This window comes from Dermacentor variabilis, chromosome 1 (assembly GCF_050947875.1).
Source record: "Dermacentor variabilis isolate Ectoservices chromosome 1, ASM5094787v1, whole genome shotgun sequence".
Lineage (NCBI taxonomy): Eukaryota > Metazoa > Arthropoda > Arachnida > Ixodida > Ixodidae > Dermacentor > Dermacentor variabilis.
The window spans coordinates 231872252-231898599 of record NC_134568.1 but is presented as its reverse complement, the minus strand read 5'-3'; the positions used below and the strand labels follow the sequence as shown (position 1 = coordinate 231898599).

General features: G+C 45.1%; 2 protein-coding genes and 1 long non-coding RNA gene across 6 annotated transcripts in view; 1 reads left to right on the top strand and 2 right to left on the bottom strand.

The window, feature by feature from the left end:
* LOC142559157 (diacylglycerol O-acyltransferase 1-like) overlaps window positions 1–10388 on the bottom strand; it is an 85275-nt gene extending 74887 nt beyond the window's left edge. Inside the window, exons 1-2 of one of the 3 annotated variants that reach the window (XM_075670825.1) lie at window positions 9761–10388; window positions 9450–9679 (exon numbers count right to left, since the gene is read on the bottom strand). In XM_075670825.1, coding sequence (XP_075526940.1) covers window positions 9450–9671 — 222 coding nt within the window. In that variant the 5' untranslated portion in view covers window positions 9672–9679; window positions 9761–10388. Of the gene's footprint in view, window positions 1–9449 lie in introns of all 3 variants that reach the window. The other 2 variants (XM_075670826.1, XM_075670827.1) reach the window with 2 other exon arrangements.
* Window positions 1–26348, top strand: part of LOC142559193 (uncharacterized) — a 91166-nt gene that overhangs the window by 41601 nt on the left and 23217 nt on the right. For both annotated transcript variants that reach the window (XM_075670835.1, XM_075670842.1), the window contains exon 2: window positions 2889–3068. In XM_075670835.1, the coding sequence (XP_075526950.1) occupies window position 3068 (1 nt within the window). In that variant the 5' untranslated portion in view covers window positions 2889–3067. The remainder of the gene's footprint in view (window positions 1–2888; window positions 3069–26348) is intronic.
* LOC142573079 (uncharacterized) lies at window positions 17009–19563 on the bottom strand. Its single transcript, XR_012826208.1, has 2 exons — window positions 18766–19563; window positions 17009–17686 (listed from the first exon to the last, which is right to left on the bottom strand). It is a non-coding gene; the product is annotated as an uncharacterized LOC142573079 (long non-coding RNA).

Genomic DNA, 26348 nt, shown 5'->3' with positions numbered 1-26348 from the left:
ACTCGAGAAGCGTCGTAACGAAGATGCGGCTAGAAGTGCCACGTCCCGGAGGGACTCTTGCTTTTGACTGCGGCTCTTGCTTTCGCAATTCAACTAGGGTTAACCGGAGCTAAACCACAGGCAATTTTTTTCTAAACACAGATTCAGGGACTTCGGATTAATTTTGATCACCTGGGTTTCTTTAACATGCGCCCTATGTCCGGCACATGACCGCTTTTGCATTTATGCTTTTTGCTTTCCTTTATTTACTGTTGTTGTCTCGTTTTATCAGCAGTGAGTATCGAATAGCCATCTCTGAAAGAGCGTACCTTGCTATAATTCACAGAATAAATTACCATGCCGATAGGCAGAAACTTCGGACATTTCGGATTTTTTCTGCTCCTCCAGCATGTCGCACACCGCACCGAGACCTCCACTACGATTCGTAAGACTCAAAAGCACTAAATTTCTGCGACGAGGCGAACAGCGACGCGAATTACGGATGAACTTAAGCATAGACGCGGCTGACAAATAACACACCCCTGTCGGAAACAAAACAGCAAACTTCCTTTCGCGTTGTCGCGAAACTATACATTTTCAGTTGTCAAAACTGCTCAATCTGCCCTCGCGCAGCGGACTTCCGGTGTGGACTGGTTTATTTCGGCACTTTCCCTATAGGTGATATCCGTCTAGACATGGAAATCACGATGCAGTAAATGCAGTAGTATTGGGTTCGAGAACATACACTGTGGCGCAATCTTCCGGTAGCGCATCGTTGACATGGTGCGAGGGATAACGTAGTAGACTCCTTATAACGAACTTGAAAAAGGGCGTACCAGCGAAACGCAAAGGACGCGCACACAAGAAAAAGGCGTTAACGCGGACGGGCGCTCTACTTTATTGGAATTCACATTGCCGCGCATAACCTCCGACGCATGCGCATCTTCAACTCCTCCCAAGACATGTACGTTGATAACACCTCGAAAAGTACATTGCCGCACGAAAACAGCCGACGCATGCGCAACTTCTACTTCACCCAAGACCCGTGAATCAATGTCAGTGTTTAATCGCCTTTTACCTACCCGATAGGTAAGCACGTTCCTTGTTGGTTAAACACAAAGACGTATCACTGACACAATTTTCTTTCTCATTTCCAATGTGAAAGGCTTCTAAGATTTCCCGCTCGTATCTAGTCTTACCCTTCCCTAAAATGTATCATGAGAAGCCAACGAACACTGACACCAAGGACAACATAGGGGAAATTACTTGTGCTTAATGAATGAAAATAAAGTAATAAAGTGGATGAAAAAACAACTTGCCGCAGGTGGGAACCGAACCCACAGCCTTTGCATTTCGCGTGCGATGCTCTACCAATTGAGCTACCGCGGCGGCGTTTCCCCAGCCACTTTCTTGGGTATTTATGTGTGCTAGTAGAACCCTGGGAGCCTTAGCCAGCGCCACCACTCACAGACCGTGGCGGCGGACGTGGAACGTACTTTTGCGAAGGCTGTGGGTTCGGTTCCCACCTGCGGCAGGTTGTTTTTTCATCCACTTTACTTTCCATTAATTTATCGTTACTTTATTTTCATTCATTAAGCACAAGTAATTTCCCCTATGTTGTCCTTAGTGTCAGTGTTTGTTGGCTTCTCATGATATGACTTATAAAAATCGGGCCCCTCGGTTAACCCCCCTTCTTCTCGTTTATAACATAACGAGGGTCTCGAATCCGGCAACATTGATGCCTTCAGGTAGCATATGTGGGTTTATTGACCAGTTGCCTTCACCCAAAAAGATCACGTTCTCGTGACGCCTGCGGCAAAAAGGACGTTCCACGTCCGCCGCCAAGGTCTGTGAGTAGTGGCGCTGGATAACACACCCAGGGTTCTACTAGCACACATAAATACCCAAGAAAGTGGATGGGGAAACGCCGCCGCGGTAGCTCAATTGGTAGAGCATCGCACGCGAAATGCAAAGGCTGTGGGTTCGGTTCCCACCTGTGGCAAGTTGTTTTTCATCCACTATACTTTCCATTAATTTATCGTTACTTTATTTTCATTCATTAAGCACAAGTAATTTCCGCTGTGCTGTCCTTGGTGTCAGTGTTTGTTGGCTTCTCATGATACGACTTATAAAAATCGGGCTCCTCGGTTAACCCCCCTTCTTCCCTAAAATGGTCATACGACCAAACAGTGGAGCACTTTTTCCCACTTCTTGCAGCCACGTGATAGACAGGCGAAGGGGAGCAGCCCGAAAACATTTTGACCAATCGCGGAAAGCTAATGGTGAGAAAGGTGCAGAATCGGAAAGATATGATTTTTCATGCGTAAGCATTCTTTGACGAGTACCCCAGCGAAATCTGTCTGTCACGCGAAAAGTGTAAAGCCTTGTACCTGCACAAAAATTCGTAATTTGCGAAGTCAAGATATTTAATGGTTATATGGTGAAAATGAAGATGATTCGTAGGTTTATAAGGGATAAGGAACAATTTAAAGAAAAAATGATAAGGTTGACCAGAGAGAAAACCGTTCTCGTCAGGTCGCCTTGAAATTTAGTTTTCCGCATTACGGGTGTCTTTGCAGAGAAGCCTGCTGTGGGGCTGCTGAGTATAAAAATAACTGATTGGTACAAGTGATGATGGTATAATAAGAATAATAAATGATTGGTGGCGTTAAAGTAAAAAAAAAACTGGTGACATCGCCGTCGCCGCGTCAAGGTCATAACAGAAAAAAGAGAAAATAAAGAAAAGGTCAAAACAGCTGTGCTGAAGCAGGTTGTGACGGCGTTTCGGCTCAGTCGATACGATCGCTTTGAAAGGGCCGTGCAGCTTCCTGTCGACTAATCTCCACACAGTTTGGAATAGTTTTACGTAATAGTGCCTCAAGAGTTTATCTGAGGCCTTTCCGACGCAGGGACTCCAGGCGATCGTACTGTGACTGGGACGGCGATCTTAAAGACAACGGTGAAAGCACCTGGTTCACCACCAATGTAGAGTGCAACATCGAAGTAGCGTGGCTTCCCCAACGTGGACCCGCCATTCTTGGCACCGCGTGACGGCGCTTTTCGAGTGAAGAAACCATGGCCATCTGCAAGTACTCTGCCATTACATCCTTTTTAACCGGTATTTTTTTAACTTTCGTTCTGTTGAATTATGACAACTGTCGAATCAATCTAAACATTTCTGAAGATTCAAAGCCATGCATTCGTAAAAAGGGTCTCGTCCTCCATTGAAACCCATGGTCTCTGTTCCTTTGCACGCGACGTCGTGGCTTGAAGAGCGGGCCTTCTGCGATTTAAGAATCGTGTTGTGAATCCTAAGAAAGACTAATTACGCGCTTGCAACTCACACTGCTTCCCGATCATTGCTAATATTACTGGCTAGCTTTCACTCTCGAGATGTTTACAACGTTTACGGACGTTTTACGCAAATGTTATCCGTCACTGGGCTACAAGAAATGAATGAAAGACTAGAAAAACTTGCCTCATTGGCCGAACCGGGAATAAAAATTTCGGCCTTATACCTAAGGGGAGGGGGAGAGCCGGTCACGACGCGATTGAGGACATCTTCCAGATTACACCCAATAAAGATCCAGCGCTTACTGCACGCTTATACAAACACGACATCCACGGTACACTACAGGGACGTATTTTCACCAATTAATGTAAAAGGATTCAAGAAGATATGGCCAACACGATACTTATATTTTATGTGAAATGTATTTATTGTATGATTGCGATTTCATCGCCTATCCAAACAGCCCTATCACATACATGAGCATTCGAACCCTCATTTGCCCAATAAAGGTTCTTCATGATCATGAGCATATTGATGTTTTTTTCTGTATTTCTTTTTTCTAATCAGGATGTCGCAAGCGCCAAATATGGAGGAAATAAAAATGGGAAATTTTCCATGCATTCGTGAAGGGTGAACAGCGTTCCAAATATGAACTTCTATAACCAACATGGCCATGCTGTATATTATACAACAAGCCTATCGCCGGCGACAAATTGATTCTCATAACAAACGAATATCAAGCGTCCCGTCTGTCTGTAAATAGCATCTCACTGCGACGTTAGTCAGACGCGTTGATGCTTACATGGACATGGATGAAGGCGAACATTTTTTTATTGCTGCTTCCGAGTTCAAAGCCATCTCAGTGCCGCGCACTGCATGGGAAGCGTACACTGACAACCATCTGCTGTCGCAACCAAGACGTGTGGGCCCTTTGTCCGAAATAGGATGCTTTAGCTTCACCGGAGCTTTTTCTAATGATTCCCTTCCTTCTACGTTGTATCCGTTTTTGTTTGGAACACTTCGTCGGAAACGCAGAAGAAAAAAAACTAAGTGTCAATATTTCCTTGTTGTTTTCACGATAATCTTAAGCATTAATATGCGCACAAAACAGATATGTTATGGCACCGGCAATCACGGAGTCACGCCGTACGATTACTTTGCTCGTCAGCATGTCGCAACGCAGGCGTGTGGACAGGTCTTAATGAAAAGAAAATTGACATGGCACGCTCACAATTACAATGATTCTGGCGCATAAACGCGTTCTTACACTGACACTAAGGAAGATCTGAAGGCTATACTTTATGCCGTAGCATATCAAACAGCGCCTAAGTTGGTCTGTACCGAAGAACATACTGGTTATATGGTTGTAGCTACGATTCTTACCGCGCTAAGAGCGTACATTCTACACCTTTCACGGCTACCATCCCACCATTTAGCCGGTTTTCCAGCGCGAAGACCACAGGCTACATTCTGTTGTATTGCGACGATAGACCCATAACTCGATACCACCTAAATTAAAGCCTGCGAAACGCCAAACATTGGCATTGTGGTGTCTCCAGCAAATTCACGTGTGCCTCTCAGTTCTTGGAATTGCTAAGCCTTGTCACCGCTAGCCCTGAAGCAGTTATCTGCTTCTCCTCAACGAGACTTATTTTGACCACATGCACATTTGCACGGACGGTTCTACCTATTCCAGCAGCTCTACCGGAGCAGTAGTTGTTCCATCGGACGCTGTCTCTTTGCAATTTAACTATTCGCACAATACCACGTCTACAGCCGCAGAACTTGCGATTCTTCAAGGTGCCTCAATTAGGTGCTCCAGCATGCCACCAAATCGTTGGGCCATTTTCTGCGATTCGAAAGCAGCCCTAGAAACACTGCAGTTTGTCCTACGTCATGTGTTACTCAAGCAGCTAACGTACGAAATAAGGCACGTTCATCATCACGCGCTCGAGAAAGGACACGACATTGTATTTCAGTGGTTGCCGAGTCACTGCGGAATTGTCGGCAACGACAGCGCAGATGAAGCTGCGCGTTCGGCTCATCAAAAACATCAGCGGGTTCCTGTACCACTCTCAAGACCGGATGCTGCTCTTGGTTCTCTGGAGTCTATAGGTTCTCCGTTCTCAAGAACGGAAAACCTAGACTCTCTCGTCTCGAAACAACTTTACTGTGTCGCCATGTAGTTGGGCCATCCCTATTCATTCCTAATACGGATGGCCAACAGTGCGGCGTGCAATTTGTGCGGGTGCGATGAGACTCAACAGCACCTTCTGTGTCACTGTCCATCCTTTCACACTGAACGACGCATTTTACAAGCTAAACTCAACCTGTTAAATAATGCAACGCTCTCGGAAGAAATGATCATTGGATAACGGCCTATGCGTTCTTGCATGCAAAAGGCCACAAAAGCCCTTTTGCACTTCATGAACGATACTGGATTGTACCAACAGTTGTGATAGCGGAGATTCCTCTGCGACTGAGTGTGATTTATGGACACTATTATTTTTCTTCTCCCTGCTTATCTATTCTTTCCTTTTCCGCTCCTCAATTGTTGCGTATGCAACCGGGCATGTCCTTGGTTAACCTCCCTACCTTTCCCTCTTTGTTTCTCTCTCTCTAGTCTGATGTAGATTACAGTTGCAGCCATTAGCCCACAAACATAACCATATCGTGTTCAAAGCATTGTTTGCTAAGATCTGCAACGTGATGCAGCGATTTGGGCTTGTTGGTAAGACATCGTGAGGCTTATAGCGCGTGAAAAGACAAGGACGAAAGGAAGACGTGACACACACAGGCGCTAACTCTAAAGTCCGAAGTCTAACTCTGAAGTCAGGTCTTCCTTTCGTCCTTGTCTTTTCACGCGCTATAAGCCTCACTACAACGCGAGCCGCCTAGCGAAAAGAGCGCTCTCGTATTGTTCTTTTTTTTTTTACAGCGAAGCTGTTAATACGATTAGAAGCCCTGAAAAACGTTATCTGCTTGTTCTCAGGTTTTTGGGAAAAAAAGAGACTAAGTTACTGGCGATGCTTATATTTTGAGAACATGTGGAAACTGTTACTGGCGATATGCTGGTAAACTTTGAAGTGTGTAGGTCAACTAGCGAACTAAATTAAAATTTCTAAACCTTCGTTTTCGGCCTGTTTTAGGGCGTTATATGAAACGCCTACAAAGTTTCCCGCTGCTCTGGATGGACCAAAAATGGTAGCAATTTCGTATTCAGCGAGAATGGGCGCCATGCTATTTATAACCTTGTAGCAAAAGCTTGAAGTGCCTTGAGAATAATTACTGAATGTTCGTTTTCTTGCAACTTCCATGCGTTATACGTGGCGTGTAGTTGGTTTTCCCGGTCACCTCATTGAACATTGGGAGTCACGCTGTTTATATTTCGTTGAGTAGGAACCAAGTTGTCGGTTACGTACGATGAATGTTTAATCTGTGTAGGCTGATTACAGCTTTTGTAGACGATTATTTATTCAAGCGTTCCATAGCAACTGACATACTGCCATTATCCGCAATGTTTCCCCGAGTCCTAAAGGAACTGTATACGATACCGAGTTATAACTTCGTGGATTTGGGGGGGAGGGGGGGGGGCTAACTTTAATGTGTTGAGGAACGTTAATTTTTCCGGCCTAAGTAAAATTTGTGCACATAATTACAACCCCCTTCACCCCCTGTCTTTATTCATGCGTTATAATACGGGGTTTACAGTGGGTTTTCCCGGTATGCTCGGTGAACTAAAGAAGGCACCTTAAAAATAAGGGGCACATTGTGGGTAATGCGTAATCTAAGTAAAAACCGTGTGAATTAATTGCGGCCTTTTCAATGAATTACGTTTGCAAGTACTTCGGAACGTTATGAGTGCATTTACGAGTGGCACAAAATTTAGCCTGCTGCCCTGGCATAACTATACAAATACCATTAAGATTAAACTCGGAAAAAAATGGAGAGACCACTATGGCAAATCAGTATAACAACTTAAATGCGTGTGGATCAAATGCAGCTTTTGCAAAAAAATTCTTAGAAGAGTGTTCGAAAGTGTCATACAGTCGTTATGAGCAATGTTTTCGAATCTCCCGACAAAAAATAAAGTCGCAGTTTCGCAGGAAAGACGAAGCATCGATTCCGATAGCAAATTAGCAAAGAGCCATACGAACTAATAATAGACGGTTTCACTCGTGTGATAACTGCAGCGAGAGTCCGCCCCCAAGAAACTTCCGGTCGCGGGCCTTATCAGTCTACTGCGTCGGAACACAAAGCGCGTTTTTCAGTTGTTTTACTGGCGGAAAGCCTATCTTTGAGTTTTCAGATAAAATACATGCGCATTACGCCTCAAGACAAACACATAAAAATTTTCGTGTAATTAGGGCAATATTCACTTGTAAAATTGTTCTTATGTACAGAGGAAAAGTGTTGAAAATCTGTGGGCTTAGATTTTAACGCACTGTTGCTAGTCAATATCGCAGCCAATTCTTTCTTGATCTCTAAATTTAGCGGGCTACTTCAATACATGCAAAACCGGAAACCGTCCTGGACCTGTGTTTATAAACAGTGAAAGGGTCGATAGAATTTGATCGGACGTATCAGCTTATAAACATTCGCTTGCTAACTAAATTAACAAGCTTGGTATCAGCGCGCACATCAAACACGAACGAATCGCACTCGATGACCGCGGACACTCGCTGTCATAACGCTGGCGTGAGGGAACGCGGCAGCAGCAGCGAGCGAAGTGATATACGTGCTGTCTATCGCTTCAACACAAAGTGAGCGCCGAGAACACACAGCACGCACAAAGCTACGAGCCGCCGGCGCACCTAGAATGCCCCCAACGCAGATCGCTCTCAAGATACGGGCGTGCGACCGCCCGCAGCCGCCACATGCACAGTTGCAGCCGCCCCCCCCCCCCCCCTTCGCAACGTTGGGTCCCTCGCGCGCAACGGAAGACGGCGCGCTTCCTCTCCGCTTTCGTCCCTTTCGTACGGGCGAGATCGCGCTGCGATCGTCGGCTCCCCTCGCCCGCTTTCACTCGCACACACAGCGTGGGGCGCACGGCGACGGTGTTATGTCGTCGTTGGACTTCATACGGAACCTCAGGGTGACGGCGACGCCAATGCCAACGGCAGAAATGCGCTTGAAGTGTCCGTGTAGATGCCATCGCAATAAACCTTTTTCGGTTTCCTCCCTTCTTGGTCTCGCAAGCTGGTTCAGGGAGGCACATTTAGAGGGTCGATATGTGCGCAACGTTCCTCACGATTCGTGGACGCAAGCTTAGACTGCGAGGGAGTTCAGCATATCCGTGGGTGGCTGGCTCAGATAACCCCCGCGGGTACCTTGGAAGTGTTGTACATCAAAATGACTGGCCCCTGTTCACTATTCATGAGCAATGCAACGCTTCTCGACAGAACAACGTCTCGCACTAATCTTTTAGCACGATGAACGCTTGCTGAAAGGCCTATACAGTGGCATATATTGTTGTGCTTAGAAGTAAGGTATAGAGAGCGTTAGTGGGTGACAAGTTGAAAAAGTTACACCGTTTCATCAACGAAAATAAAATGTGCAGGTTAATTTTCTGTCTGCCTAACGAATGAGATGCTAAATGCGAGGACAATGCAGGCCGACTACTGTCCTGGCAGGCAGCAAGAAATTTCCCAACGCACTCCTTGAAGCATGCTTCAACTGTTTAGCTTGAAGCATGCTTCATCGATATGACATTTTTTATATATACTATTATTGAAGTCCATCGAGTGAACTAACTTGAGTAAAGGGCGGGAGGTCGCAGTAACGGTTCTTGAAAAAGCAGAATGTGCAAAAATACAGAGCAAGAAACTATAACTATATAAGTACAACTCATATATGAACTGTGATAATTTAGGCCACTTGGTCTCAGTCAACTGATATTTCTGCAGCGTTCGCGCTGTCTGGCAGCCAAGTTACGGGGCCCACCTGGAAATTTTTGTGTTAGTATGGAGGCTGCCTAGCCCCCCTATCCCCTCACCTTTTTCGTACCTGTTCAAGTGCGTGCCTGCCTCCTCGTCCCCCTACCCGAAAAGAATTTCTCGCTAAGCCATTGCTACTATGTAGCAGTGTAACTTCGCGGTTCCCTCGCCTCGAATAGTCCTAAAATGATGAGCACAATTTCACACGAAACGGTAGAAGGCAACCGCTGCATATCACTCACCAGCAACACCACAGTGAAGTTTGCGAATCCTCTGAGGCGAATGAATCCTCCAGGTTGGCTGAGCAATGATTCCCGAGGCTTGTGAAATTGCTTGCAGAGAAATTGGAAGGGAGACGCAGACTTTGACAAGCTCCGGGTTATGGTCGCATTTGGGAAGCACGCCGTGACCTCTTCGGTTGAAACTGTTTTGTGCACTGTTCCTCGATTACGGATGGTTGCCATGGCTCCAGCTGTAACGAACGGATGCTGCTCACACACCGAATTTCCTAGCGGTCCCTGGAAGGACGAAAGCACGAATGCAGTGGACTTACGCACACAAAGGATCGTGTGAAGTGACCGCAGCCAGCCCAGTATGCGTCAATTCAAACAGAAAGTTGTCTCTGTCACGGCCGACACAAAGTTAGGCTGTGCGGGCAGTCACTGGAAGCGTAGTGGTCAGGAAACGATGACGAGGGAACGCGGAGCTTCGCCTGCATTCACTGTGCCTGTGCGATTTTTCATCTGATTCACATGTGCATACAGGATGCCACCGACGCCCGTTTGAATGACAGGCGTAGAGGAGGCCTTCGTTGGATGTCCCTCAGGTGCCCGAAATGTGAAGTTCACCGCCAGTAACCAGAGCTCGAAGATGAAGTGAGGGTGCAAGAGCTGGATGAAAAGCCGGCGCTGGTAAGTCGTGGGTGTCAGAGAGACGGGCCAGCCGCTTCGGTACGCGTGTTGGCGCTGACTGTCCGCTTGCGGGTCCAGCGCCCTCGCTGGGCTCATCTGCTGCGGCGGCAAACAGTGACGGTTCGCTTTTGTTGTTTATGCAAGCTTAATTGCGTCAGGACAGACGGCATTTTCCTTTCCTTTTGGCCGAACGATCGGTTCGATGCGGCAGCCTTGACTTTGAATTCCCCTAAGAACTTCCTTGGCGGCTGCGGCGCGAGGCCGGCCTCTTCGGGGGAGAGTATGGCCCGTCCGTTTGTCCACTCTACGGCCATGCGCCGTTGCTGCGAACGCTGCGTTTCCTCGTTAGCGGCGCTTGCCTTCATGAAAGTCCGATGCGGTGCTTTCGCCGCGCGCGCGGTCATCCGCCGGTTTGTGTAGAGAGATGGGAAGAGGGCGTCAAGAAAACATTGCCCCGTGCCCGCGAGCTAACGGCGCGAACTTATAAGTTACGAAAACGCGGCCAAGAAGCCTTTCAATGGCTGCCTCAGTGCGTGTTTCTTTCTACTTTTATCTTTTTGCCAAAGCGACCTTCGTGCGATGAAGTATAGCCGATCAAGCGCAAGGACTTCACTTCAACAAAAGTCTTGGCGCAATCCACGCACTCAGCCGTCGCATTTGTGGTCATTCTACAGCCGCATGAGACACGAGCCCAGCAGCATGCTGTGTTCGACATTGCAGATCGCGAAATCGTTGTTACTCAAGCAGTGCATAACTGCAACACCAACTCAGGATGGTGCAGAAGAGAAGAAGCTTCATGTTCCATTGTTTCATGTCTCGCGGGCTGTCTTTCTCATCTGGAAAAATTAAGCATGCTAATTGTATCTTGCCGAAAACATCGCAGTCCGATATTTCCGATAGCTCTCTACAACGCCTTCATTGATGTTTGTCAAATAAGGCAGCAGTTAATGAGTTAAGTAAAACATTGTAATTATATATGATTCAATGCGATCGATAAAAATTACTGTTGGCTTCTCAACTGAACTGTTATCTAGTATTGTTGTCTGGTAGTGTTATCTGTTATATAGAATTATCTAATATCTACTTGGTTTTATTCCCTTGAATTATAGTCATCTTAATATAACGGCCCCACGTTAGCCGGGACAGCCTTATTTGGCATTAAGGCAGCACAATGAAAATTCTGACGTGTGCATATAATCAGTCAGTGGTGTCAGAGGAAGGCAACCAAATAAAGATATAATCAGTCATTCGGTCAAATATAATCATTATATATATATATATATATATATATATATATATATATATATATATATATATATATATATATATATATATATATATATAATCATTATAGTCAAATATAATCAGTCATTTGGTGCCAGAGGAAGGCAACCAAGTAAATAGAAAAATCCCAGTGCCACCGGTCTTGTCATTTTCTTTTTTTTTTTTTTTTTTTGCTAGTGGGTAGATATGTATCACGGTACGACGACCCTGCTACGCTCGGTTGTTTATGAGGGTTCTGAGCTCGAAACGGGCGCTATAGAGATTTGCGAAGGTCTCTGTGGGCCCCTTCTCCCACCACAGCTTCGGTCAATTAGTCGAGCATCCGCGCTGCTGCTGGCGGCAGACGGGTGCTGCCGCCGGGTACCTACCAGTGAAATAGGCACAAGCGAGCTCCCGGCCCAGTGCTCGGCAACTACGGGAGTTCCAGAAGCTCGGAAGGATACCTACCTGATGGGAAGTTGGCGGTATGCGACAGCCAGATTCCTTTAAATACCGCAGCGATGACCTAGTGGTACAGCATCCGCCTCGTATGCCGGAGGTACTGGCTACAAATGCCGGTTCCGCGGGGAACCCTCCATTTTTTTTTTTTTAATGGGTGGAGGTGTCCTCCGACCCGGGGCTTCGCTACTCAAAGAAAAGTGGTGCAAGCGAAGAGGGACAAGGTAGAAAACACGGACAAGCGAAGATTAGCAACAATGATTTATTTAGAAAAACACGCCAAATATATACCCTGGCATAAACACGTGTGACACCTTAAAGATTAGTGGTTAAATAATCAATTTTTAATTCGTGCAGACTCACTGATGCCCTCGCCACGCACATGTCACCGGACTTATGAACAAAAAATGCTTCAGCCATCTCCCTCGCTACCCCATCTTTGTGTCTTCACAGCACCTTCGTTTCTTTTAGCAACGCTTTGCACTTACATTCTTTGCAAAGTAAGCACAGATTAGACCACGACTGCGCTTTCAAAGAAGTTCTGTGGTCCATTAATCGGTTTATTCAAACACCGTCCTGTTTCGCCGATGTACCATTTCCCGCAAGACAGAGGAATGTGACACACTATACCCTTTCCACAGTCAACCAACCCGTCATGGTATTTGACATCACAATCACTCCATTTCTGTGTATTCCCTTCAACCTTTCTTCCTACCGTTGCGCAGATGTGGCCCAATTTGTTCCTTGCCACGAAGATGACTTTTAGGCCAAATCTACTACCCACCTTTCTTATGCGGTGAGACAATGTGTGCAGATATGGAATACTGGCGGCTGGCTTATCATTAGCGTTGACCTCTCTTGTCGTGACACTTTTTGCTTCCAATCTTAAGTTCCTCCGTAATCTTTCACTGAGCGAGGCTAAAGTACATTCTCAATAACTTGATTTCTTGAGCCTGTTGAGTTGATTAGAAAAAGCTTCACTCATTCGATGCGGGCAGGACTTGCGCAATGCGGCTTCTAAACAGGATGTGGAGAATACCGTTCTTCACTAGCTTTGAGTGACCAGAACGGAAATCCAGAATTGACATCACAGGCGTCGCTGAATACACCCAACAGGCTTGCTCACCCCCAATTAGGATATTTAGATCGAGCAGATGTATACTCTGCTCCCACGCAGGGCCACCAGGTACTCCCTGTCGGTCCCTGCGTGGGAGACGCCTACTGCGCGCTGACGTGCGTCCAGGAGGATTTTAATTAATGTTTTTCCAATCTCATCTGCTCTCTAGGTACTTCAAAGGGGAAGTTCAGACCACGATCCTTCTCCTTAAATGTCTTGAGCACATTCACTCTGGTACTGACGCAGGCGTTCGCTTCAACAAAAACAATATAATTGTCAATATAACGCATCGTTTTTAACACAACACCTTCTAAAACACACGCTAGGTCACGATCGATCCTACTCACGCAAATTTCATTAAGTATCGACGCCGCGCGGGAACCTATACGAACTCCCGATCTCTGGGTATAAACTTCATCGGACCAAGTGACCAGCGTCGAAGATAAATACACGGACAGCAGTTCCAGAAATGCCTCCACGGAAACACCGCACTTGTCTTGGAAATACAGTTCATCATTGTCATTCTTGATGCAGTCCTGCACAAACCTCGTCAAAATGTCTCCTCTACATCAATGCTAAACACAGACATGGGACAAGGAGCTCCTGTCGCGAGGAACTCGATGACGTCACCAGAGTTCTTCACACGGAAAGGATCATCGACGTATAGTGAAGAGAGGTGTTTTTGCAGGTATCCAGAGAGCAAATACTGCCAGAATTCATGTTCACATACTATTACCCAAAATGGATTGCCTACTTTGTGTGTTTTAACGTTAAGGAAGGGTCTGACCCTTCTAATTTTTGAGAGCCGCATAGTATTGGGTTCAAATGCCGGCTTCGCGGAGAACCCTCCGGTTTTTCGAATGCATAGAGGCGTCCCTCGGCCTGGGGCTTGGCTACTTGCGAGGGTTCGCATCTCAGAAGGGGGCCCTATAGAGATCACATGTACGTAGTCTCTCAGCGCCATTTGTCCAACCACAGACGGCCTCGTTTAAGAGCCCCCGCTCTGGATGCGGAAGGCAGACTGGAGCTGCCACCGGGTACCTACCGATAAAATAGGTACAAGCGCGCTACCGGCCCTGTGCTCGGCCATTATGGCATCTGAGTGCATAGAAAGGAATACTGTGTGTGCGCGCGTGTGTGTGCAGAGGGGTGTTGCCATCATAGAATTTCCCACAGAAATTACTTGAAGGAACTCCACCACTACTGTTTTCGGCAGCTGCAAGTGGGGCGGTTCAGCCAGCACATAAATGATGTGTAGTACATGGATTAGGCCTAAACTTAATTCGTCCTTCTGGCTTGAAACGACTCTGTGACTTTGCAAATTGATCATTTTCAACAGCTGATTGTGTTATAAATACAATAGTTTGCAACAATCACGCATGTGCTCAGAGACTAATTGCGCTACTATGTTTAGGAAACTAAGAGTGCTTGGAAATTAAGAAAGATGGAGCGCAATTAATAACGTTACAGGAACACTTGAACCCATAAACACAAAAATTAGACAAGCTCATGTAATTAACATCATTCCCATGGTAGCTGAGTGATCGCAGAGCCGGAATTCCCTCTAGTAATTTTTGTAGAAGAGATATTTTATTTGCAGGAAAGGCGGAGAGGTAGACCTGAGCTGATGCGCTCAAGTCGGCTACTCTGCAAGGGGAAGAGGGAAGGGGAGAGAAAGCACAGGGAAGAATCATGACGAGTAGAAGAAAAGGAGTGAATACTTATGTTGTACATCAGACAGCAGCCTTACTAAAATTGCTTGTCCAGTCCCGTGGCATGCAAGAACTCCAACAGCGCTTTCGATCGTTGGCTGCCAATCCCTCTTTGTGGGTATAGGCCATAATATGGAAATCATAATTATCAACACGCGGCGATCATCTCAAAAAACTAGTTGACGTTGGTACGATATGTAACGCCCGCTTCTTGGCCAATCGCTCGTTGAGGGTATAGTCCATAGTATGGAAATCATAATCATCAACGCGCGGCGATCATCTCAAACAACTAGCTGATGTTGGCACGATATGTAACGCCCGCTTCTTGGCCAATCCATCGTTGTGGGTATAGGCCATAGTATGGAAATCACAATCATCAACACGCGGCGATCATCTCAAAGAACTAGCTGATGTTGGCACGATATGTAACGCCCGCTTCTTGGCCAATCCATCGTTGTGCGTATAGGCCATAGTATGGAAATCACAATCATCAACACGCGGCGATCATCTCAAAAAACTAGTTGATGTTGGTACGATATGTAACGCCCGCTTCTTGGTCAATCCCTCGTTGCGGGTATAGGCCATAGTATGGAAATCACAATCATCAACACGCAGCGATCATCACAAAAAACTAGTTGATGTTGGTACGATGTGTAACGCCCACTTCTTGGCCAATCGCTCGTTGTGGGTATAGGCCATAGTATGGAAATCATAATCATCAACGCGCGGCGATCATCTCAAAGAACTAGTTGATGTTGGTACGATATGTAACGCCCACTTCTTGGTCAATAGCTCGCTGTGGGTATAGGACATATTATGGAAATCATAATCATCAATACGTGGCGATCATCTCAAATAAGTAGTTGATGTTGGTACGATATGTAACGCCCGCTTATTGGCCAATCTCCCACTGGAGACATGCGCAATTCTAACACGCGCTTCGTACCCGCCGTGGTTGCTCAGTGGCTATGGTGTTAGGCTGCTGAGCACGAGGTCGCGGGATCGAATCCCGGCCACGGCGGCCGCATTTCGATGGGGGCGAAAACACCCGTGTACTTACGTTTAGGTGCACGTTAAAGAACCCCAGGTGGTCGAAATTTCCGGAATACCCCCTCTATGGCGTGCCTCATAATCAGAAAGTGGTTTTGGCACGTAAAACCCCATAATTTTCAAACACCCGCTTCTTAGCCAAACCCCCGTTGTGGGTAAATGCATGTCAATGTATAGAAATCATAATCATCATCATCATCAACAGGCGGACACTCTTCTTGGCCGATCGCCCGTCGCGCGTATGTGCCATAGTATGGAAATCATAATCATCAACATCGACACGCGGCAGTCATCCCAAATATAGTTGTTCTTGGTACTCGAGAAGTGTACGTCCACTTGAGAAGTATAATGCGGGCGACGTCCCTAGTCCAGAATGCCGTGGGCTTGAGCCGATAGGTTAATATTTAGCGCTCCTTTTCCGTGTGTAGCAAGTAAACTCGTGAGCAATGTTCTTCAGCATAAACCAACTTCACAGTATGCGAGAAACTAGGAAATGAGTGATAAATAAGAGGTTCCTTCGTAATGTCATCGCGAACTTGCACCATGGTGCACCCTTAATTCACCCCAGTATTTACGAAAGCGGCACGCCTATAGGGTCTGGTTTCCGATGTTTGCCATTTGTCACGCAGTCAGTGAACGAACAAGTTAAATTATGGCTCAATAATGCGAAACTTTTCCGTGTATTGATGCAGCCTTCTGAATACTAGCCGGGAGAAATGGCAGGATAGTCTGACTGCGTTATCGTTATACTATATGTAGGACCTCCCTCGAGCCCATTGTAGAATAGAAAATCTACTTTCTTGCCTGGTTTACCACCCAGTTGTACATTCTTTCGTCTTCCTCGTTAATTGCAAATGTGCGAATCAGAAAGGTTTGATTTTAGAGCAAAACTTTTCACTGCGAGAGCAGTTAAGAGATGAAACTGGGTTTGCCGAGTTGGTCCGTTCGCCCGTCTGTCTCTCTGCCCTCTTTCGCTACGAAATCACGTTGCACGAGACATCACGAGGTCTTCACGTCGTTGTCGTCTCGTCGTCAAGGGGCCACTTTCTCATCCCCACTTTACCCTCGCCAAAGGCATGCGTGTATGCCATAGGCGTGCATGTATTTCGAAGGCAATAACAGGAAATATATACTGTAGCGGTCGAATACGATGTTGTGTTCATCGCAAAGTTCGTGCGAAGACGGCGGTGTACGCTGTGAAGGCCAGCTGCTGTCTAAGTAAATCAGTTCAGAGCTCAAGTCTGCAGATATTTTTTTTTAACACTTATCAAGGATGCGACACATGGAAGTAGAAGCTTTCGTTGCCTTTTATTTTTATTTTTTCGCGCATACAAAGTAACAGTGAAATGGACACGGACTACGAGACGAGCACGCAGGACGCGATGCACCGATGGACTAAAAGCTGTTCTATTCTTGCATCCCATTAATTTTGAAAAAGAACATTTGCCACTGCACTCTTCTCATCGCATAACAGCGCAGACGGCGCAATAACACAACACAACGTGCAAATCTTCCAGTTACACTTGTTACTTCCAGCTACAAGAGCCCACTTATATTATCTCATTTAAACACCCAACCGTTTGATGCGCACCGGTCACGGAAATCTACATTTGCATCCTCCCTGCTTTGAACCACCAACTTGTTGTATAGGTCTTGCACAGGTGTTCTTTTTATACTATGTATGCCGACCCTTGCAAAGATCACTCATGATATCCAACTCCATTTTCACACAAAAACGTCAATTAAGGATATCACAAAGTGAACAGAATTATTAACGACTTCGGAAAGCTAATCATCGCCGAGCCGTATGCCGAAGCAGAACTTTCCACCGCAGGCCCTGCTGCAGCACGCTTGGTTGAATTGTTCGCAGCGGAGGTCCGCGCATGTCACGTTGCTGGGCGGTTCGGTGCAGCCGCCTTCGGGGATCAGAAACAACGGGCATCGGGGACGGCGCGGCACGGTATGTCCTGTAAAAAAAAGATCGTCACCGTCGCTGTCATCAGGATCATCATTCCGTCGTGTTTTGAATGCACGAAGGTTCACAAAAGAAACATGGATCAGAAACAGGTATTGGTCACAAGCTACAGCATATAGTTACGCTATTTTGTCCGACTCGCTGAAGAGCACCACCAGGACTTAAAGAAGAAACATCAACGTGGTATGCTAGGGAGATCCAATTGCGAGGCGATTTCCTGCTACGGACGCTTACCGCCCAAATCTCTACTATACATTACTCAACTCCATGGAGCTGCGTAGCGCTGGGTAAGTCTTTCCCCCCCAGCTTTCGACAGGAATGCACCGGCGACGCTTCGTCTAGGATTGCGCTCCTGCTGTGTTCGCGCTCGTTTTGAGTTATCAAAGCAGCGTATTGTAGCGCTAACGGGAGACTGTCATGAGAAGACATGGTGCTTACACGATACTATGTACGAGTATGTGCGCTTGCACCATGCTGCTTGCACTAATCTACAATTATTTTACGATGACGTACAAACACGCCCACATTGCAACCATAGTCCTTCGGGTCGTTCAATAACATCTGCACGTACGTTGCGGGATGATGTGCTCGCAACCCACTCAAATGCCACGCGCCCTTCGCGTCAAGGGCGTGCGCGAAAAGTCTGAAAGCTGTTGCTCGCTCCGAAGATGGAAAAAAAAAACGCCAGGCTCGGGCATTTTTCATCTGTTCCGCAGCTAACGTTCATATCTGAAGCAGTCCACTAAAAAAGTATGCCCCCCCCCCCCGCCCCCGTTTTGCGCCTGTATAAACCGTTGCCGCTTAGCGAATAAAAATAATACATAGCTTTAAAAAAAGAAGAAAAAGCGATTGTAGCTGTAAAATACATCTGCGCCTAGTTCAGAGAGCTCACAGTTGTTAATAACTCTTTTGCCCTGATCGGCTTATTTGCTATTCCCGTTTGTTGGCACGATAAACCCGTTCCCTATTTTATGCGAAAATTTATTGCTTACGAACCGCTGAGTGAATCGAATCGCGAATGCGAATGCAGCTGCGACGATCGTTTAGGAAAAAAAATAATCCGGTACTCACCGACCGTAGACGACTTTGCGATGTCTGAAAGGACCACAATTGCGATCGCAGCGATTATGCAGTGCGCCTTCATCGTTCTGTCTGCGTCAGATTCAATATTAAGCACTGACTGTAACCGCTATACGCTGTGCAATAAAATATATATGCGTGCGAGAACTGCACGGCTTTTGGCCTCTGAATCTTTCAGGAATAAGAAGGCGCAGTATATATGTGCCCGGTAAGTGTCACGTAAGGCGGCGAGAAGGTGCTCTCCGTGTACGGCGGCTTGTTTGATAGGCCACCCTGCCTACAGCGTCACCAGACCAAAGCCGAGCAGTGTTGGCGCGCGAGGCACACGTGCGCTGTCGAACCGCTGAGAGACGCAGAAGTGATCGAGACGCAGATATATTTCTCACGCGAGAGCAAAACCAGTAAGACCCCGCTGACTCAGCTTGCGTGTCTTGTTTTTATCTCGGTGCAACGTCCGGTCTTGCAGCCTCTCGTTGCAACGCGTGCTCTATACAACACGTGTGTCGACTACTCTCCCGAACCAAAATTTTGGATAACGCTCGCAGCGTTGTCAAGGCAGGGCCGAAAAGTTATTTTTTTGTCTGTTCCAGTCAAAAAGTTTTGGGGTTTTACGCGCGAAAATCTGATTATGAGGCACGCCGTAGTGGGGCACTCCGGATTCATTTTTGACCACCTGGGATTCTTTAACTTGCACCTAGATCTGAGCACACGAGCGTTTCTGCATTTCGCCCCCAATGGAACGCCGAGGCCGAACCTTCGAGGTTCAGCAACGCAGCGTAATGTTCTCTTTTTTTCACGGCAGGGAACAGTACTAGAACTCAATGAATGAATGAATTCTGTGGATTTTCATGCAAACACCACGATTTGATAATGAGGCACGCCGTAGTGGGGTGGGGAGGGGGGAGGGGGGAGGGGGGGGGGTCTCCGGATTACTTTTGACCACCGGGAGACCTTTAACATGCTCCCAATGCACGGGACATGGCTGTTTTTGCATTACGCCACCATCGAAATGCGGCCGCCTCGGCCGGGATTCGATTCCGTGACCTCGTGCTTAGCAGCGCAACACCATAGCAGTAAAGTTATCGCGGTGGGTAGTGCGAGAACTGCCGGAGAGGTTCACGAATTGAGTTTTCAGTGTACTTGCTAGGACTACTCTCGACTATTGCTGCTTTGCGTGTACCAACGCGACAAGTTAGATATGAGGGACGTTAATAAAATAGGGCTCGAAATCGCTTAACGTCATCTTGAGGATTCTTTTAACACGCACCGATATCTCAGTGTTCGCGACTGCTTTCGCGTTTCGCCTTCATGGAAACCCAATTCACTTTCTACGGGGTGCTACTCCCCGGCGACAAATTGATTTTTTTTTTCGTCGAATTCCATTTCTCTTTTGCTGATGAAATAAGTGACAGCATATTTCCTCCTTTCTATGCTGTGATCTAAAAAGACAGGTGCACCAGGGGGGGGGGGGGGGGGGGGGCGGAGGAAGGCTGCCGTTCTTATCAAAATTATCAAAAATGGCATTTCTGCCCATCTCAGGGAAGATATCCCTGAGATCGAATGCTTGCGCGTCAAGATAAACTATTGGGTTTACCTTTATCGTTTACGCCATATACAGACCACCGGATGCTATACTTCCGAATACTTGCAAAAATTACAGGATGAAATGATCAGGCACAAAAATAGTAAGATTATATTGGCGGGTGACTTTAATTTACCGAGCATCGATTGGGAGCGGAAACGCATGCAGCAAAAACATCAACGGCTCGTGTACCATCTGCTTCAGGTGGTATACGAGCCGGCACGCGTGCAGGGCAGTCGCAGTTCTATTCTCGACTTGGTATTTCTTAGCCAGGATTTTTCGGAATATTTTGTTTGTCTAACTTGAGGCAAAGCGCAAAAAAAAACATGAGGACAAGAGAAGGCAACGAAGACACAGCGCTACTAACAACTTAATTTTTATTGCACATGGTTACCACATATGTAGCATCGTACAATTGGAGGAAAAAGTGACTGTTGCACATAGATTTCTTTCAGGCAAAATCATTCACCATAGGCCGCTACCGCGATAGTAACACGATTTCCTTTTTTTCTTCTCTCTTTTTTATGACAGCGACACAGATTGACAACTTACGCAGTTATCCCTTCTGATCATTTCGAATGCCTCGATAATCTCCCCAGTGACTTGATCTGGGTTCCTAGATATCACTTGTGATTTGTCAAACAAAGGTTTACAGCCACAACGCGAGCAGTGTGAGGCTAGATGACTAGTCTTTACCAGATTATTGACATTGTTCGGATCTCTTCGTAAGCGATCATTGAGGCACCTTCCCGTCTAACCAATGTATTCCTTCCCGCAGTCTAAAGGAATACGGTATACCACTCCTTCCATGCACGAAACAAACGCTTCTCGGCGTTTTTTTATTGCAGTCACGGTGCCTCTTTGTATTATTGTTAACTTTCGCGCACAAACCAGACAATTTCAAAGGGACTGAAAAGACGACATCAACGCCAACACGATTCCCAATTTTCTTCAAACTGTGGCTAGCTTGGGGTAAGTACGGCACGACAGCCACTTTTCTGCGTCTGCTCTGCTGGGCAGTGGAATCCGAGTGATCACGTTTTCTTAACATACTTCCAGCCACTGCTGTGAGCATTTGCAAGGAGTAACCAGCTGCGCTTAGGCGCGAAACTTGGTTTTCGAAGCTTCTGTGTACCAAGTGATGAGAGCATTTTAGAAGAGCGTTTTTAAAACAAAGAATAATGATGCCCCGCTTAACTAGTTTGGAATGCGCTGATGAATATGGTAGAATGGCTTTCTTCCTTCGGGGTTCATGGCCCCAACATGCATGACTGTTTGAAAAAACAAGCGCTAGATCTAAAACCCTAATGCAACTATTAGCAGGCTCTTCACATGACAAAATAAGAGTATGGAGGCACTCGCGAAAAACCGAACAAAGCCAAGCGTTCATTTTCACGTAGTAAAAATACTAGATAATCATCGACATACCTAAAAACTTTTTGCAACCTCTGATCCTTTCAGACTAGTGCGCAGAATCCTATCGTAATGAGCAAGAAATAGGTCGCTTACCAGAGGCGCTAGGCAGGATCCAATGCATACGCCTTCTCTTTGTAAAAACGTTGAGTCACCCAAAGCAGCGAACGTCGAAGACAAGTAAAACTTTAAAAGTTTTAAAAACTGGTTAGCGGTTAGACCGACTTCATTCTGCAAGCCCACTATGCCATGGTTTTCAATAGCGTCTTCCACGTATTGAAGTAGCTCCTTTTGAGGTTATGAGTAAAACAGATCTTTAATTTCTAGAGAGAAGGCAGAGAAGCTCACGTGAGTGTTGTCTTTTAAAAATTGTATCACTTGCTCAGAGATGCTGATTCTAAAGGGGTTGTCGAGAGCTAACACTTTGAGCTTCACTGTAAAAAGCAAGCTACCAATTTTTGCCTGCAGCCCTTTTCTGATACAATAACACGGAGCGGACACTCATCTTTGTGCGTTTTCGCGGAAAGAACATTTGCAAACACAGTGCCTTTGTCTTGTCTAAGTCCCGACGAAGGGCTTCTAGATTAAAGCTCTTACAAAGTCCACGCCCCTTTCTAAACTTCTTCAAGATACACGTCGTCCTGCATAACAAACGTAGAGTTAACGGCTTTCAACGCCTTAGCGTTGTACGTGCCTTTTTCAAGTATAGTGAAGCCGCCCTCTTTATCCGCCGGAACTAAAAATAACGAATTGTTCTTGAGGCAGGTGACTGTACCGTTCATATCGTACGTGCTGAAGGGTGCAACAGTTCTTTCAAGTAGGTCCACCCCTTCCTGATTTTGCCTGAAAGAAATCTATGCGCGACAGTGACTTTTTCTTCCACTTGTACGATGGTTTATATGTGGTAATCATGTGCAATAACAATGCAGTTGTTAGTAGCGCTGTGTCTCCGTTGCCTTCTTTTGTCCTCGTGTTTTTTTCTCACTTTGTCTCAAGTGATGCAGTACGAACTACCCCACCGGTCTGTTCTCTTGAATTTTGTTTGTGTTGAAGAAAGACTGTCCGACCACAGCTTGGTGAGCATTACCCTACCAGTTGTACAGAAGGCGCAAAACTATTCCGCAGTGCTTAGTTCGAAAGGTTATTCTCATGCCGATTATGTGTCTATCATAGAGCACATGAAAAACTGTCTTGTTGATTTTACCACTACTGATGCCTGTTCTCTGTGGAATCGCTTCAAAGTTATGTGCCACTATTGCATAAACAGATTCATCCCTAGTAAAAATAAGAAAGTTCACAAGCTTACACCTTGGATGACACGCGATGTTATTCACATGAAACGCAAGGTAAAAAGGTTAAAGAAAAAGCATGTCAATCCTGTTAAAACAAAAGAGGCACAGAACTCTCTTGAACAGAAGGTGACTGCAGCAAAGAATTACTATTATTACACTTCTCTGTCTAACTTCATTGAAAATGATCCCACAAAATACTGGAACCATATGAAGGAAAAAAAGAAACCGATTTCACAGATAATAACTAAGGTCACATCAATAACTAATGACGAAGAAATAGCACAGCATTTTAATTAGTACTTCCAAAGCGTCTTTGCAGCGTCAGATGTTTTAATTACTATGCTTCCAGTGAAACAGCTATTTGGTGTGGATCCTACTTCTTATGCTGGAATTGTCCACATGTTGGTGAACCTGAAAACTAAAGCTTCCTGTGACCATGATGAAATCGCGAACATTTTTATAAAACGATATCCTGAACGTATTGCCAGCTTTCTTGTAAAACATTTTTCTGCTTCACCGCTGTCAGGACAACTACCGGACGACTGGAGGGTGGCCCGAGTTTTTCCAATATTCAGAAGGGGGGATCGATTTAGATTACAAAATTATCGTCCCATTTCTCTGACATCACAATGCTGCAAACTCTTGGAGCACATTGGACAGACTATATGAAGGAATTCTTGGCTGAAAACAGTGCTCACGGAGTTTCAGCACGGCTTCAGTAATGGTTATTCTACTGTAACACAATTGGTTATAGTAATTAACATGTTTGCTTTATCTCTCGACAATATTGGCCAAATGGATGTAATATTTTTAGATTTCACTAAAGCTTCGATAAGGTTCCGCACGACAAATTAATCTTCAAACTTAAAATTATTGGCATACCTGATATTTTCATCAACTGGACTATTGTTTATCTGACCAAACGCACCCAGTACGTTGCAATTGGTGAACATAGCGCGGCCACTCTTCCGGTCACGTCAGGGGTGCCGCAAGGTAGTGTCTTGGGACCTATGCTGTTCTTAGTCTATACAGATGACATTGTTAAAAACATAACACCCGGTGTGCAAATTAGAGTGTTTGCCGATGATTGTATTTTGTACAGTGACATAACTTGTCAGAGGGATCAGATTTTCCCCGAAAGGCATTTAAACAACATATTGAAGTGGTGTAATGAATGGGAGATGTTTATTAACGTTGAGAAATACGTGTTTCTTCGTATTAGTCGTAAAAAAACGCTAACATTTTCTTATACACTAGGTTCTTCAGCACTGCGTGAGACCAACAACTACAAATACTTAGGTGTTACTTTGACTTGCACTTTTTCGTAGAACATGCACATTAATGATATTTGTTCTGCTTTCCGAAAACTCTGTTTCCTAAGACAAAAACTGAACATACCCCTCCTAGTGTAAGATTGCTGTTATTTTTCTTTTATTAGACCAAAGCTAGAGTATGCATGTATATCATGGGATCCCTACACTAAGCCAAATATCAGGCATCTTGAAAAAATACAAAGAAAGGTAGTTAGGTTTATATTTCATCAATTCGCAAGGCTGGACTCTCCCTCTAAGATTATGTAAGAAAGTTCTACACCTACTCTTGAATCACACCGAAAGCAGCTGACGCTTGAATTCCGTTCCCTCCTTCTCAACAACAAGCTCGAAATGAAGCCATCGACTTACATAACGCCTGCAATAACACGGCACACAAGATAGTATCACCCTGACTCACTAACACCCTATTATGCGCGAATTGTTACGTTTAAACTTTCTTTTTTTCCCCGAACAATATCGGACTGGAACGACGGTTTACAGACACACTGTGGCTAAGAATTGTATAAATTTGTACTTGCTTCTTCCTCATTTGTTGACTGTTTTTGGCATCCATTGCCCCTCTGATTGGACCGAAGAGTTTGCAGTATGTAGTAAATAAATAAATAATGACTTGTACACTTCAATTGTAAACTACAAATAAATTCCCAGGCGCTTTTCTTGGCATCACTGTCAGTTGGACTCATACAGTAGTAGATTATATGTAGCATAATAGGTATTATTGAGTACAGCTGAACAACATCAATCCAGAAAGTTATAAGTTTCCAAAAGCATAGATTATTATCTTGTATATAAGAACATATATGACTAAAAGTTCACGCAACTGTGCAATTGCAAGATATAATGCACTATACAATACAATATAAATAACTAATTTGGTATAACTTATCGCAAAACAAGTGTTTTAAGTATTGATTTAAAAGATGCGAATGATGATGAGAATTAGGTAATTAGGTAATTAGGAATTAGGTAATTAGATTTAGGTAATTTATTCCATTGATTTAGTGCAGTGTATACTGAAGTCGTTTGACTATAGTCAGTGTGAACACTATGGGTCAAAAGAAATATTGTAGCCAATCTCGTAGGATTTTGTTTATAAGTTAACATGAATAAGGTCATATTGCAGCTGGTTTGTTACTAACTAGTATAAAATAAGATGCTGGTTGAAATCGAACATTTTCTGAGGCTGAGAAAATCTTGTCGTCACGGTGTAAGTAGCCTACATTGGTCGAGCCAAAAGTCCTGGTGATTATGCGAATGGCTTGGCCTTGAATGTGCTGTACCGGTAAAAGGTCACGTTTGTAAGTGTTTCCCCCAAAAAAACAATCCCATAGTTCACGTGACTATAAATAAAGGCAAACCACAATTAGAAAGCAAACCACAAACCAAGTATTAGATGGGTTAAAGACATTTTATCAGTAAAACACCAGCAATTAATAACTAGGACTTTGGGAGGGTAACCGAATCAAACGATCAATGAGTTATTTACTCAGTCAAGAATAGCAACAAATAAATTGATATATAATCAACGGGCTAACCCGTTTTGAATATTCTAGTTGTTTTTCTATGTTTTAGTTTTCGCGGGAAGTACCTTCTTTGAACGTCATGTTTATGATGTGCGAAAGCTCAGGGAAAATGAATAGACTACTAGTTTTATTTTAGCTTGATAAACGCTATTAAGTCTTGGGCCAGTAGTTCCTTAAATTTTTTATTATAATATTGACGGCTTTACCAGTGCATGTGGGACAAAGAAATACTGGAGATGCTGAGGCATAGTGGCACAGCCTCTGAAGAAGAAGGCTAGTCACCAGACGTCATTAAACTCGCTTGCGCAATCAATATTTTTTGTTTGCGTCCGTTTTCCAGTGTCGGTTTCAGCTACCGCGGGTGCCGGATAAACGTTAGCGAAGCTGTTAAAAAAAACGGTTTAAAAAACGCGCTGCAAAGTACGATTAA